The sequence below is a fragment of the Oncorhynchus masou genome, chromosome 5 (genome assembly GCF_036934945.1).
Source record: "Oncorhynchus masou masou isolate Uvic2021 chromosome 5, UVic_Omas_1.1, whole genome shotgun sequence".
In the NCBI taxonomy this organism is placed as follows: domain Eukaryota; kingdom Metazoa; phylum Chordata; class Actinopteri; order Salmoniformes; family Salmonidae; genus Oncorhynchus; species Oncorhynchus masou.
The window spans coordinates 22,567,735-22,584,559 of NC_088216.1; the positions used below are offsets into that span (position 1 = coordinate 22,567,735).

At 42.2% G+C, this 16,825-nt stretch overlaps 1 protein-coding gene across 1 annotated transcript in view; it reads left to right on the forward strand.

Annotated features, from left to right (window-relative positions):
• The window catches only part of LOC135537176 (VPS10 domain-containing receptor SorCS3-like), a 225,431-nt gene that overhangs the window by 90,026 nt on the left and 118,580 nt on the right, over nt 1–16,825 (forward strand). The window contains exon 2 of the mRNA XM_064963385.1: nt 16,052–16,119. Coding sequence (XP_064819457.1) covers nt 16,052–16,119 — 68 coding nt within the window. The remainder of the gene's footprint in view (nt 1–16,051; nt 16,120–16,825) is intronic.

A 16,825-nucleotide genomic window follows, 5' to 3' on the forward strand; every position in this document is an offset into this window, starting at 1 on the left:
AAGTGGAATGCCATCACATAAATCATTCAGATAAGATAGAAGAATGCTGTATAAGAATGTGCCACATAATGGGAAGATATGGAAACCAGTGCATTTCTGTTGGTGTGAAAATTAACATCTTCCAAATGTACGAAAAGCAGCCATCTCTTTTTTTAGTTAAATGAAAATGAATATTGACTGTGTTGTGTATGTTTCAGGTGAATTTGTGTAATAGCCTATGACAGTGGTGTGATCAATCGATCACGTTTTAAAAACCAATAGCTATGATAGGTGAGAACTCTCTCACTGCATTTCATGGAAGGTATTTCATTCAAAATCCAAACAGATAAGTACCACCTTTCCGGTTTAACGAGCATTCAGTAAATATACATTGATTTTAATTAGGCCTCCTCCTTGGCAGTGTATAACTAACTCAACTCCCTTCTGCTTTAGGGAGAGAGGATGAGAGAGGAAGTGAGAGAGACAGAGATAGGACACGGAGAGAGAGAGAGAGGAGGGGCAGAGAGAGGGGGAGAGTGGAGAGGTGGACCGAAGAGGGAGTGAGGGCTGTGGAGTGATAGACACAGGCGTCCTTCCTAACTCAGTTGCCAGAGAGGAAGGAAACCACTCGGGGATTTCACCATGATGTTAATGGTGACTTTAAAACAGTTACAGGGTTTAATGGCTGTGATAGGAGAAAACTGAGGATGGATCAGCAATATTGTAATTACTTCACATTACTAACATAATTCACAAAGTGAAAAGAAACAAACCTGTACTTAACCTGTCCAAAACATGCATCCTGTTTACAACAAGGTAATAAAGTAATACTGCCAAAAATGTGGCAAAGCAATTAATATTTTTTAATATTAATATTTTTTCCTGAATACAAAGTATTATGTTTGCATCATGTTATGGGTATGCTTGTAATCGCTAAGGCCTGGGGAGCCTTTCAGGCTAAATAAGTACCTGAATAGATCTTGTGGTGGAATATTATATTCAAGTGAGAGAGACTTTTTCAATATCGATTATTACAGTAATGAAACCGTTGAGTTGGGCTGTGAGCCTACCCTTTACAAGGGTGCCAGCGAAGCCCAGTGGTTAGAGCATTGGACTAGTAACCGGAAGGTTGCAAGTTCAAACCCCTGAGCTGACAAGGTACAATATCTGTCGTTCTGCCCCTGAACAGGCAGTTAACCCACAGTTCCTAGGACGTCATTGAAAATAAGAATTTGTTCTTAACTGACTTGCCTAGTAAAATAAAGTTACATTTGTTTTATTATTTTTTTTAAATAAAAGTGTTCCTTATATAGAGTTGAAGTCAGGAAGTTTACATACACCATAGCCAAATACATTTAAACTCAGTTTTTAACATTTCCTGACATGTAATCCTAGTAAAAATGCCCTGTCTTAGGTCAGTTAGGATCACCACTTTATTTTAAGAATGCGAAATGTCAGAATAATGGTAGAGCGAATTATTTATTTGAGCTTTTATTTCTTTCATCAGATACCCAGTGGTTCAGAAGTTTACACACACTCAATTAGTATTTGGTAGCATGTCTTTAAATTGATTAACTTGGGTCAAACGTTTCAGTAGCCTTCCACAAGCTTCCCACAATAAGTTGAGTGAATTTTGGCCCATTCCTCCTGACAGAGCTGGTGTAATTGAGTCAGGTTTGTAGGCCTCCTTGCTCGCACACATTTTTTCATTTCTGCCCACACATTTTCTATAAGATTGAGGTCAGGGCTTTGTGATAGCCACTCCAATACCTTGACTTTGTTGTCCTTATGGCTGTATCCCTTTGTTCTCAATTTCCCGCCTGAAGACATACCCTAATCTAACTGCCTGTAACAGCCCCAGAGGCAAGGATATGCATATTCTTGGTATCATTAATATATATAAAAAATATATATCTGACATTTCCGCCTGAAGACATATGGAAATGGAGAGGAGTAGCATGCGCAGTGGCCATGTGTGTGTTTGCTCTTCTACTCCATTCCATTTGAATAACAAAATGGAAAATATTATCTGACATGGAAAATATATATATCTGACATGGAATATATATATATATATATATATATATATATATATATATATATATATATATATATATATACACACACCACACATTTCATTGCAAATTGCAGTTCAGTGCATCTCTGATTCAGGAAAACCAGACAAGCATTCACTATATGACAAATTATTACTTCGGACCAATATTCTTATTACAAAGTCATAGGGTCAGGAAATTATCCTGATCATCCAGCAGATCCAATCTGGTGAGATTTATCGAAAGAAAACAGAACAAACAATGCAACAATACACTCCTTCATATACCACTCAATACATCCCTACATATAGCTCAAAGTGTGTAAACTTCAATCCAAAAAACCTCCAGACTGGTAATTCCCCATTTTAACATGACTCACCATTGTGACTAATGTGTAAAAAACAACAATAATAGTGTTTAAGAAAAAAAAAAAAAAATCTAAAATAACAAAATCGAATTAGAATTACTACCCATAACTGCATAAAGATTTTTTTTTTTACCCATAACTTGATTCAAGGATTAGAAAAATAGACTAGAGGCAGGACTATCCATCTTGTGGTCTGAATTACACATATAACTATTAATTATAACCTTCTCCATAATTATCATCATTACAAATGACCTTAAATTCATCATCCGATGTCTCTCGGCTTTCCAGTGAGGTAGTTCAAACCACACTAAAAAGTCAGGACTTCTCCTTGTTCCCCTCCGGCTTTCTAGTCAGTACCGATCCATTTTTCCCTATTTAACCATCTGACACACATTTCTGTTCTGTCCGTGATTGTTTATGTCGTGAGTGGTTATGTTTATGTTAGAGTTGTGTTGTATGTTTCCACTTGGAATTTTGCTTTGTTCTTTGAGTAAAACTCAGTTGGATTACTCTATACCTGTGTCCTGCGCCTGACTCCACTTTCACTCTGCACCCAATCGCTGACAGGCAGAGGTCACTCAAACCCTTCAAATAAGTGTTACTTTCTATACTAGATGCATTATGTAAAAATAGTCCATTTTCAGGTTCACAGTAAGTTTCTTCAGTACATGTTTTATCAATAGAATTCATGTGTTCAATTAAAACTCAAAAACAAAAAACATCTGAAAATTCCATGTGTGTGTGTGTGCCCCTTTAAAATACCTCGGCACTAACCCATATTCATAACCAGTACGCTGTGTGTGCATGCTGGTGTGTGTGAGTGTGCTAAATCATATTGCAAAAACAAGCAAAAATGGCCAGGCCTTATTTAATTTGGTCGTTTACGGCCTAATCCGGATACCTTTATACTAACTACACTGCAGAATTTCACTCACTGCTCTCCCAAGACTGTAGCGTCAGGAAACATTTCAAAGAGAGAGAAAATGACAACCCCCATTCTCCTGGAAGAGAATGTGTACATTTACTTTAGCATAAGGAATCAGTGATATTTGATCCCAGGCATCTATTAAAAAGTTGTTTTAGACATGGTCTCCTACGTCTCCCTTAACATACAATACATACTATAGTGGACTTCCGTCAGTTCTGAAAGAAGGAATTTTAACTAGGTAAGTCAGTTAAAACCTCTCTGGGATATGTGGGATGGTAGTGTCATACCTCGCCAACAGCCAGTGACAGTGCAGGGCGCCAAATTCAAAACAACAAAAATCTCATAATTAAAATTCCTCAAGCATACAATTATTTTACACCATTTTGAGGATACAATTCTCATTAATCCAGCCACAGTGTCTGATTTCAAAAAGGCTTAACAGTGAAAGCACCACAAATGATTATGTTGGGTCACCACCAAGTCACAGAAAAACACAGCCAGGCGCTACCAGGAGACAGGCCAGTACATCAGGAGATGTGGAGGAGGCCGTAGGAGGGCAACAATCCAGCAGCAGGACCGCTACCTCCGCCTTTGTGCAAGGAGGAGCAGGAGGAGCACTGACAGAGCCCTGCAAAATGACCTCCAGCAGGCCACAAATGTGCATGCGTCTGCTCAAACGGTCAGAAACAGACTCCATGAGGGTGGTATGAGGGCCCGACGTCCACAGATGGGGGTTGTGCTTACAGCCCAACACCGTGCAGGCCGTTTGGCATTTGCTAGAGAACACCAAGATTGGCAAATTCGCCACTGGCGCCCCGTGCTCTTCACAGATGAAAGCAGGTTCACACGTGACAGTCTGGAGACGCCATGGAGAACGTTCTGCTGCCTGCAACATCCTCCAGCATGACCGGTTTGGCGGTGGGTCAGTCATGGTGTGGGGTGGCATTTCTTTGGGTGGCCGCACAGCCCTCCATGTGCTTGCCAGAGGTAGCCTGACTGCCATTAGGTACCGAGATGAGATCCTCAAACCCCTTGTGAGACCATATGCTGGTGCGGTTGTCCCTGGGTTCCTCCTAATGCAAGACAATGCTAGACCTCATATGGCTGGAGTGTGTCAGCAGTTCCTGCAAGAGGAAGGCATTGATGCTATGGACTGGCCCGGCCGTTCCCCAGACCTGAATCCAATTGAGCACATCTGGGACATCATGTCTCGCTCCATCCACCAACACCACATTGCACCACAAACTGTCCAGGAGTTGGCGGATGCTTTAGTCCAGGTCTGGGAGGAGATCCCTCAGGAGACCATCCGTCACCTCATCAGGAGCATGCCTAGGCGTTGTAGGGAGGTCATACAGGCACGTGGAGGGCACACACACTACTGAGCCTCATTTTGACTTGTTTTAAGGACATTACATCAAAGTTGGATCAGCCTGTAGTGTTGTTTTCCACTTTAATTTTGAGTGTGACTCCAAATCCAGACCTCCATGGGTTGATACATTTGATTTCCATTGATAATTTTTGTGTAATTTTGTTGTCAGCACATTCAACTATGTAAAGAAATAAGTATTTAATAAGAATATTTCATTCATTCAGATCTATGATGTGTTATTTTAGTGTTCCCTTTATTTTTTTGAGCAGTGTATATCATTTTACATTGGCGCGTTACGTTCAGTAGTTCTAAAACATGCAGTGAACACATCAATTTACAGAAATACTACTAATACTAATATGTTGATGAAAATACAAGTGTTTTACATGGAATTAGAGATATACTTCTCCTTAACTCTTGGAACTACCCATCCCGGATCTGGGAGAATTATCATCAACAGACACTAATTAGCATAACGCAAGGGACAAAAAATATGACTAGAAAATATTAATATTCATGAAATCACAAGAGAAATATATTGAAACACAGCTTAGCCTTTTGTTAATCGCCCTGTCATCTCAAATTTTGAAATTATGCTTTACAGCCAAAGCAAGACAAGCATTTGTGTAAGTTTATCGATAGCCTAGCATAGCATTATGCCTAGCTAGCAGCTGGCAACTTGGTCACGAAAATCAGAAAAGCAATCAAATTAAATAGTTTACCTTTGATGAGCTTCGGATGTTTTCACTCACGAGACTCCCAGTTAGATAGCAAATGTTCCTTTTTTCCATAAAGATTATTTTTGTAGCCGAAATAGCCCCGTTTGTTCTTCACGTTTGGCTGAGAAATCGACCGGAAATTGCGGTCATGACAAATTAGATCCATAATATTTACAGAAACATGGCAAACGTTTTTTATAATCAATCCTCAAGTTGTTTTTCAAATATACATTCAATAATGTATCAACCGGGTCAGTTGGCTTCTTAGTAGGAGCGAGAGAAACAATGGCCGCATTTGTCTATTATGCACATATCACTCTGAGAGCCACTAGCTGACCACTGACGCAATTTTTCAAAAATAAAAGCCTGAAACTATGTCTTGTGACACTAGACACATTAGGGAAGCCATAGAAAAAGGAATCTGGTTGATATCCCTTTCACTGCTCAATAGGGACGCATAGGAACGAAGAGGTTTCTAAATAAGAGTCACTTCCTGATTGGATTTTTCTCAGGCTTTCGCCTGCAATATCAGTTCTGTTATACCCACAGACAATATGTTTACCGTTTTGGAAACTTTAGAGTGTTTCCTATCCTAAGCTGTCAATTATATGCATATTCTATTATCTGGTCCTGAAAAATAGCCTGTTTACTTTGGGAACGTTATTTTTCCAAAAATGAAAATAGTGCCCCCTAGTTTCAAGATATTTAACTAATTCAGAGGACGCCGCCTGAGCACAGACAGGAACCGGCGTCATGGGACAGACCTTTTCTATGTTCCGAATAAAAACCCCACCTGGGTTTTCCCACTTCAGACCAGCTTACTTCTATAACGAGAGGGCTAAGGTTTAAGACCAGACCAGTACCTCTATCAGAGGGAAATATGGTTTGAGTAGATTGCTGAATCTTTTAACCATCCCACATGGTTAAACTCTTAGACTATCGATACCGACAGAATAAGAACAATACTTTGATATTAATTACTAGTCTGCAGCTAGGAATTCTGTATCATTGAAAGCGAAGACCGACAACCGCCGAAACAACTATTCTATAATGACATTAGCGAATGTTACTCTGAACTGTCCATTCTAACCACGGCTGAGAGAGAGAGTGGGCGGACAAACTCTCCAACAGAAACAAACTTTTCAACAGAGATCCCTACGACACACTGAGCGTAAATATATATATGATTGCAATTATTCCCAAATGAGTGAGCGTTCATGTGCCGCCATGCCGGTTTAACATCCCAGTCTCAATACCACCCCGTGATATTCTATGATTGGCAGTGATGGAAGGCACCCCAAGATACCACTACATATCGAAACGTATTATTCAAATTGAAATCTTCTTATTATACACATTTCTTTATCTTATTATCCAAACTCCAGATTAACCCTTTTTCCACACTCACACAACTCTCATTCACATTTATACAGTACTGTTCCCTAAACATACTTAACTAATTAGTTGTTTTCCACAATATTTTTTTATAACGTGCAGAAATATTTTCAAATTTCTAAGTCCTGAGAAAACACATTTACATCTTACAATACTAACCCATGGTACAGGATCTCATAACCTTAAAATATCAGTAACTTCACAGGGGCGCCTTACTATCTTATACTATTCATTATAATGCATTCTCTAATGCATTCTCAAATATTTGTATAGCGCTTTTGAGTCCACACAGGGTCTCTCACCCACACGGGGTTTTTAACCCACACAGGGTTGTTGCTTTAGAGTCTAGTTTCCATCTAGCCCACATAGGTTTGGATGTTAATGTCAGCTGGCAGTCCCCTAAAAAATAACAAAAAATAGTTTCCAGAAATGTCAGACCCTATTTATCTGACTCTGTTCGGTCACCATAACCACCTGCCTGACACCCTGCACCAAGGTGGGCCACCAGTATTTTTCAGAGATAGATTGGGTAGTGTAATAAATACCTAGATGTCCAACGACGACAGCTGTGTGTGCCCAAACCAGCAGCCAATCCCTTATCCCTGTGGGAATATAGATGCACTCAGGAGGAAAGTTATTGATTGTAGGCTCCCTCTCCAGAGCCTGGCGGATGTCTACATCTATGACCCAGACCACAGGGGCTTTGACTCATGAGGATGGGATTATAGGTACATTCTGGACACTCTCGCGAATCGTAGAGACTGGACAGCACATCGACCTTGGTGTTCTTTGAACCTTGGCGATAGGTCAGCGTGAAGTCAAATCTTGTGAAGAAAAGGGCCCACTTTGCTTGGCGCAGCTTCAGCCTCCTTGCTGTCCGTAGGTAATCCAGGTTCCGATGGTCATTGAGGATGACAAATGAGTCCTTGTCGCCCTCCAGCCAGTGTCTCCACTCCTCTAATACCAACTTCGCCGTCAGGAGCTCTCGGTCACCGATGTCGTATTTCTCTCTGCAGGGGACAATTTATTCTAGTAATATGTACATGGATACAATTTCTGTGGACTACCCTATTGTTGAGACAGAACTGCCACCACGCCCACCTCTGAAGTGTCCACATTCACTCCAAAGGATATAGTGAGATCTGGAGGTGAAACGTCCCTTGAGTAGGCGGAAGGCCTTGTCGGCTGCTGGACTCCACACCAACCTACAGGGACCACCCTTGAGGAGAGAGGTGAGAGGAGCTGCGATGGAGCTGAAGTTCCTGATGAAACGTTGGTAAAAGTTGGCAAACACCAAAAACTGTTGTAACCCCCTTATGGTGGTTAGGAATGGCCATGACCTGACCGCATCTACCTTCTTGACATCCATTCTCACTCCCTTTGGGCTAAATTGGTAGCTTAGGATGGAGACAGCCTTCTGATGAAACTGGCAGCCTTGACGAACATGTGGTTAGCCAGGAGGCATTCCAGGACTGCTTGAACGTTAGCGATGTGATCCTCCAGGGTAGCCGAGTAGACCAGCATGTCATCGATATACACGACCACCTAGCATCCAACCATTTCACTGAACATCTCCATAATGAAAGCTTGGAACACTGACTAAGCATTGGCTAAGCCAAATGGCATCACCAAGTAATCGTAGTGACCAGACATCATGCTAAAAGCCATCTTCCATTCATCCCTCTCCCGGATATGGATCAGATTGTATGCACTCTGTAGGTCCAGTTTGGTAAATAACTGTGCCCTGCAGAGCTGTTCGATGGCTGCCGGCACCAACGTGAGAGGTTAATGGTACTTAGTGGTGATTTCAGTGAGTCCTCTGTAATCAATACATGGACGCAACCTCCATCCTTCTTGGTCACTAAGAAGAAACCACGAACGTGCGGATAAAACCTTGTTTGCGTGCCTCTTGGCTGTACTCCTCCATGGCCTGGGTCTCAGCCACCGACAGAGGGTAGATGCGTCTGCGCGGGGGTGCAGAACCTGCAAACAGGTTGATGGCACAGTCCTAGGGGCGATGAGGCGGAAGACAGGTGGCGCGGGTCTTGGAAAATACCTCCTGCAAGTCCTGATATACCTCCAGGATGTTGGGCTGAAGAGCAACCACAGGACTCTCAACAGATGTGGAACCACAGGGAATGGGGAAGCAGGTCCTCCGGCATTCGGGTGACCAGTCTGTGATTCTCATCCTCGACCATGAGATGGTGGGGTTATGGCATTGAATCCAAGGGATCCTGAGGATGATCTTGTGCACTGGTGATGAAGAAGGGGATGTTCTCCTGATGAATCTACTCCACAGTGAGGGTGAGTGGCTGGGTGAGGTGTGTGATGGTTCCGGATCCTAGTGGCCGATTATCAAGGGCTTGAATCGGGAAAGGAGAGGAGAGTGGTATGAGATGATGTTAAGAGAGAAGGCAAGGGTCTGGTCAATAAAGTTCCCCTTGGCACCGGAATCCACTAACACTGTGGACACAGTACATGAGGGACAGTCAACTAGTGTGATGGACACCAAAAAGAGTTTAGCAGAAAGTGATGAAGACGGAATTCTCCCTCCTGCCCCAGCAGGTGGAAGATCATGCGACCGTCCCTTTACTCTCATGGATCCCAGATTGGAAGGTAATGGACACCACTGGAGCTGGTGCCCTGTTTGACCACAATTTCCCCATCTGTCTCCGTCTGCATCGCTCCGCCACGGATATGTGTGTGACCCCTACCTCCATGGGTTCAGGCTCTGATCCAGTGTTCACAGAGGGAAGGAGAGAAGCGATGAGAGTACTGTCGTGTCTTTACTTTATTTATCATTAAATTGAAGACTTATAAAAGATCTGGAATTAGTATTATGCGATCAAACTGATTAATCATATAACTGTAATTAACTAGGATGTCGGGGCACCAAGGAAATATTCAGGTTACAAGGTTATAATTTCCTAACATAACCTTTCCGATATTTTCATATCTGATCCACAGTCTTCTGATGAATGAATTATTTACTTTACCTCATGTTAGTGTCACGCCCTGGTCTTAGTATTTTGTGTTTTTTTTATTTATTTTTCAGGCCAGGGTGTGACATGGGTTTTGGTATGTGGTGTGTTTTGTCTTGGGGTTTTTTCATAGGTATTGGGATTGTGGCTTAGTGGGGTTTGCTAGCAAAGTCTATGGCTGTCTGAAGTGGTTCTCAATCAGAGGCAGGTGTTTATCGTTGTCTCTGATTGGGAACCATATTTAGGCAGCCATATTCTTTGAGTGTGTCGTGGGTGATTGTCCTTGTTTCTGTCTCTGTGTTACTTTGCACCAGTTTAGGCTGTTTCGGTTTTCGTGTTACGTTTCTTGTTTTGTAGTGTTTGTGTTTAGTTGTTTTTATTAAACATGATTCTATATAGCCACGCCGCATTTTGGTCCGACTCTCCTTCAACCAAAGAAAGCCGTTACAGTTAGTCTCATTCCAAATGTCGTAAATTGTTGGTTATCTGCACGAACCCAGTCTTCACTATGAGTCATCCATACATCAATTGTCTTAAATCTATTTATTAACTAACTAAGTAATTCACAGAAATGCATAAACAAACAAACAAAGTCAATATAGTTACAAGATATGATAAGGGAATATGCCCTAGTGGGCTAAGCTGGCATCGCGGCTTGGTGGACAAAATGGGGAGTGGGGGTCAGCTGAGAAGTCACTACAGTTGATAATTATAACAATTGAAATGCTAATTCTTTGCACACGAACGCTCACTCATTCGGGAAGAATTGCAATCAATATATATATATATATATTTACGCTCAGTGTGTCGTCTTGATCGCTGGTGAAAAGTTGTTTCTTTGGTAGAACTGTCCGTCTCTCTTTGTTGTGGATTGTTCAGAGTGACATTGATTCATTCGTTATAGAATGGATGTTTTGGCGTTTGTCGTTCTTCACGTTCAATGATACCAAATTCCTAGAAGCAGACTTGTAATTAATATCAAAGACTTGTTCTTATTCTGTCGGTATCGATGGTCTAAGAGTTTAACCACGTGGTATGGTTAAAGGTTTCAGCAATGGTCTACCTTTGTACTCCCGTGATTGAGAGAAACATGGTCTGATGATAATTTCTCAAAGTTGGGTTTTATTTGGAAAACCTCAGAAAAGGGGCTGTTCCAGGATGCCTGACCCTAACTGGGCGGTCCTCTGTTTCAGTTAAACACAAAAAGGGAATTGGTGTTTCATTCATTAATTAACAGTCCAAAATCACATTGTAAAATTGTGTAAACAGTATCATACTCACTCATTCATCTTATACAACAATTAGATGTAAACTTCATATCTGAGGCTATTATATAAACAGCGTTACGGTAATATGGCCACACCGTCTCTCATGAGCTTCCCCAAGTTGTAACAAACGGACCAGTTCGTAGCTGTATTCACCGATCTTTTATACTTTCTCCGGAACATGAAATTTGTTCGGACCTCAAGTTCTGTGAGGTGGAAGAAATTCCTTTGTTCTCTATGAAAATTCACTCTCTCTTATACTGTGTGGCCATGTGGCAGGGTCTTCTCCTCAGGAATTTACGACCTCTCTCTGACCACAGCAGCCTAATTGAAGGAGGAAAGGGGGAGGCAGGGAGAGGGGGATAGGCTTGCTTTACCCAAAGAGGGCAACGTCATGACAGTACCGACTCTCCCAAAGTAGGTTATCCAGATGGATGGCCACCGAGAGGTCCAAGGAGAGGTGTGTCCAAGCAGAGGTTGTCATCTTGACAGGCCAGTTCCGTCTGGACCTCCCCGCACAGACCTCTTCTGAATAGATTACGAAGCGCCGGCTCATTCCATCTGCTGGCTGCTTTTACTGTCCGGAAGGTGAGCGCGTACTCGTTAGCCGCCGGGTACCCCTGCCGTAATTGGAGTAGACGCTCACCTCCGTCTCTGCCCTCCTTTGGATGATTGAAGATACATTTGAACAAAGCCATGAACCCCTCATATGAATCCAGCTCCTCCTTTCCTCTCTCCCAGATGGCCGTGGCCCAATCCAACGCCCTTCCAGTGAGCAGAGAAATAAAAGTGGCAACCTTGTACATCTCGGTTGTGGGGGTTCCCATCTGGTGTGCAAAGTAGAGGGAGCACTGAAGTAGGAAGCCATGGCCAGGCCTCGCAGCTGACTGGTTGTAGATTATCATTCGCTAGTTGACGGCAATGCCTCCTTGGTATGTTTGACATGTTGCACACTGCAAATAACCTCTTCCATAGCCATTCCCACTTGTGCCAGCTGGTCGTGGTGTTGAGGTAGAAGGTATCCCTGCTCGTCAACTGATACTGTTTTCCTGCTGCTTCTATCGTTTGAGTCAGTATTCTGTAACAAAGACGCTGAGAGTCTAGAAGCAGGTGCAAACATGGAACTAGACAATACAGCAGTAGCGTCTACACATAAACAATACTGACTGGGGTCATAACCTAAGGTAGTGAGGTAAGGGAGTCCAAGTGTGATGGAGTATAGGTGTGCGTAATGATAGATGCCAGTGGTTATTATCGCGGTGATGTCGAACGCCGGAGTGTTGGAGCGGGAGTAGACGTGACATCACTTTGTCATTATGGGGTATTGTGTGTAGATGGCTAAGAAAACATATATTCAATGCATGTTGAATTCAGGCTGTAACAAAACAAAAATGTGGAATTAGTCAAAGGCTTTCTGAAGGCACTGTAGCTAAATTCTAAGTGTGCAATCAAGTAGAATAGATACAGACGTCTTTGAATGAGAAGAATCGTTGTGTAAACAGGCAAAGGTCCCATAAAACCTCTCTAGGATAGGGGACGCTTGCGTCCCACTTGGCCAAAAGCCAGGGAAAATGCAGCACGGCAAATTCAAATAAAATGATATAAAAATCAAACTTTCATTAAATCACACATGTAATATACTAAATTAAAGCTATACTCGTTGTGAATCCAGCCAACATGTCAGATTTTAAAAAGGCTTTTCGGCGAAAGCATAAGAAGCTATGATCTGATGATAGCACAACAGTCAACAAAGAGGGTAGCATATTTCAACCCTGCAGGCGCTACACAAAACGCAGAAATAAAATATAAAACATGCCTTACCTTTGACAAGCTTTTTTTGTTGGCACTCCAATATGTCCCATAAACATCACAATTTGTCCTTTTGTTCGATTAATTCCGTCCATATATATCCAAAATGTCAATTTATTTGGCGCACTTGATCCAGGAAAAAACAGCTTCAAAAATGCTCAACGTCACGACAAAATATCTCAAAAGTTGCCTGTAAACTTTGCCAAAACATTTCAAACTACTTTTGTAATACAACTTCAGGTAATTTTAAACGTTAATAATCAATCAAATTGAAGACGGGGTCTATCTGTGTTCAATACAGGAAGACAACAAACCAACGCTACTTTTCAAGTCTTAATCAGCAAATGGTCAAATACTGTAGGTTCCCCACAGTACATTTATGTTTTATTGCTTATTCTTTGACATGTGCCATAACGCCGCTACTGTATGGTTATTGCAACCATGATGCAACACTGTGGTCGCAATGCTGCGCCAGTTATCCACAATGACACAGACATTCTGAAGTGTTCTTTTTCTTAGCCAGGCGTTTCCGGCACGCCACACTGATTCAACACTCCTGAGGGACTAGATATTCATTCAGTATTCACTACTGAAAAGCATGTTTAATTTAGTGTCCTTGTTACCGGCCACATAGCATTGACCCCGGCAATAGATACCAGCAATTTGCGAGGCTAATACAATTAAACTACTGACTGGCTTGGAGGAGAGATTAACTGTTTTCTCAAAGTCATTAGTGACCTATCATTAGCGTGCCACAGAGCAAAATCAGCATTCAAAATTACGTTTGCCACTTTAAATTGGGATTTTTTGTGGACATGGGACATTTAGTTACGCTAATAATATGTTTTCGCCACAGTTGGTTAATTGCGAGGCAACAAGCTGACATATTCTTCCATGCATTGCAGGTCAATTGGGGTTTTCGAAGAGGGGAGAATGTTCTTGAAAAATGGCCACCTAGTGAAACTTAGTTGTTTACAGTTTGTGTCATCCGTATTGCATTGAATCCAATGTCAGTCGACTTAACAGGACCAACAAAGATCAGCATTATATAAACAAATTTGACAATATGTTACAAGGACTTGCTGAAAGTTCAGTGTTCTTTGCAACCTCCCCTCATTTAATGCTTTCACCGTTTGTATTTCTTTTGTTTTTGGGCGACCAAGGCATTTTCAGAGACATGATTAAGGTTTTCATGGCGATGATACAAGCTGACAGGACAAAAGTATTCTCTGGGATTTCAGGTGGTGCCCCAGTTATTCGATGTGAATTTTCAATTCATTCTGCCATGGAGGGGGACTGCTCCCTGTCTGTGTGGTGCCACCCCCTGGACAAGGAGAGCGAGCTTGTCTGACAACATCAGACCCCTGCAGGAACCTCCACACACACACACTCTTAAACAAGAGCGTGTAAGTGCACACACACACAAACTACCAACACTCCAAGAAAAACTCAGTTTTGCTTTGCATTTTACAAACTTGGCATGATTCCAATTTTCTTCTTCTATGTTCTTCTTCTTCTCTCTCTACATTGCCCTCTCTGGCAGTGCAATCTTGTCTGGCCCAAACCATCTGCTCACATTGTAAGGAGGAGGAGTGGGGCCCCGGGGTGGTGGCACCATCCCTCAGAGAGAGCCCTCAGTGGCTCCCCAGGGAGGTCCAGGCCAGTCCTTGGGACTCTTAAGGGTCATCCAGGCTAGTGAGGCCAATCCTGGAGCCTGTACACATGAACAACGGAGGTCAAGTCTAACAACTGGTGTTGGCTTTATTAATTTCTCCCTCCTGAGTTCCATATTCCTGATGCATATCTCTAAATGTAGTCAGGCAAGACAAAGAGAGAGAGCTAGCAAATCACCTTACAGCGAAGTGACTCAAGTCAGGCTTGTCTATTCACTTTAAGGTAACATACGCTTGGCACAAAGAGGGGGACACTAAGAAGTGACAAGTATTCAAATAAATAAAAAGCCAGATTCTATTTAGTTTGTAGCGTAATATAACAAAGTGACTGCTGTGAAAATAGCATTTATTATGTAAAAACCCTTCCCTGTGTGCACTTTCAAGTCATCTGTGTCATGACAAAGGGTAAATATTTAAGGTTTGATTCATTCCGTTCCATGTTCTTGTATTTAACAAATTCCAGCGTCAACCTCGGAATTAACGACGCAACCTGGAGGTGGTCATGTAAATCGTTAATAACGCTGTGAAAATCTGGCTGTTGTGGCATTTATATAAAGACAGTGTTGTCTTCCCAGTAAAACTCTTTGTTTGTCTCCTCCACAGACGCCATGTGTGCCCAGGCCGCATCAGTAGCCTACCACTCAGAGGAGCATACGCTGAATTCCAAATCAATCCCTTGGCCCTTTCTACCCACTAGAATCTCCTGTAGATCTAAGATAACTGGATAGGTATAAGCAGAATGGTAAAAACCTTTTAACAATTTGCCTTCTAATAGGCTGGGGGCAATTTAAATTTGACATTTCAAAGTGGGAATTGCAAACTTTTTGAACATGAAATACACTACAAGTTGAACATTTCCTACAGGACAGCCTAGGGAGGAGTTGGGGATTTTGGATTCAGTGATAGATGTCACTTCAGGCTTCACCGAGTCAAAAAAGACACTGAGTTCTCTGGTCCTCTGTTTTGCTATCAAATCTGACAACTGGGTCTCTAGAATATGGGTGGCCATCTTGGTCTGTGATTCACCCATCACCTTTTTCAGTGTGTTATCAAAGACCCCCTTCCCTCCTCTCTCTCTCTTTCCCGCTCCTCACACCGCTCAGACCAAAGCTATGGAAACAAAGGGACTGACTGCAGGATCATGCTTGTAACGGGCCAAGCATGGCAGCACCGAGGGAACAAGAGAGAGAGGGTTCAAAATGGACATACAGGCTGGCATAGTGCCCCTTGACAAGTGTTGTATTGGGGATGGAGCCAAAGGGACATTCATAACATGCAAATGTATCGACAAACACCTTTTGTTGTTGTTAATGCTGGTTTTGATAGTTTTTTAATGAATACGTAGGTTGGTGTTCTTCTAAGAGAATATAGATTAGTTTGCCAGTCTGTCTTGTCTTCTGAGAGAATAACTTGTGGTATTAAACATTTCTGTTTATTATCTAATAGGTTTGAGTCATTTCATGGCTTATTACATACTTATAACACATGTTATGTCTGTTTTGTTTCCAGGTGATCCTGATTCTGACAAAACTGTATGACTTCCACCTGGGGAGTGTTACAGAGAGCACCTTGTGGAGGTAAGACAGTAGCCTTTCTTCAGCTCTCCCTCTCTGTCGCTCCCTCCCCTGACACATATTCAGATTCATCATAGGAACAATAGTGCAGTCTCTCTCCATTTTCTTTCTCTTTTCTACTCTCTCCCCCCTTCATCTTTCTCTCTCCATACCCCTTTTCTCTTTCCCTCTTCCTCACTGCTTTGTACAAGACTGATGCATGCAAAGCAGCATTGCACTACTGAGCATTGGGGCATGGTGCCCCAGGTGAACCATGACTGGTCTCTACTCTTGTGTAAACTGACTCCATGTTTAACGTGATGTACCTTGGATGTACCTCTGTCCCCCTTACACCTTCCCAGGGAGACTAGCATCAAACAACACAGAGTAACAACACAAAGTGCATTAAAAATACACTTTGAGTCAATGGGAAGCTATTAACATAACCACCATCAAGATATTTTAGTACCGGACAGGTTTTCTTCGTTCATTACTTTAACTAGCATTTTTTCTTGTTGTTTTGCTTGTGGTAGATTGTAATAGTGACACAGTAAGAGCATGTGGTCCTTTCAGGCAATTTGGTGTGTCAATACAATGAAAGTGAAATGATTATTGTGAGATTATCGTGATGCGGCTCCTGCATGTGTTTGTGGGGCCCAGAGAGTTAGACTGCTGTGACGTGTGTAGATCACTCTCCTGTTGAGTGAGTCAGGCTGACGACAAGGGAGAG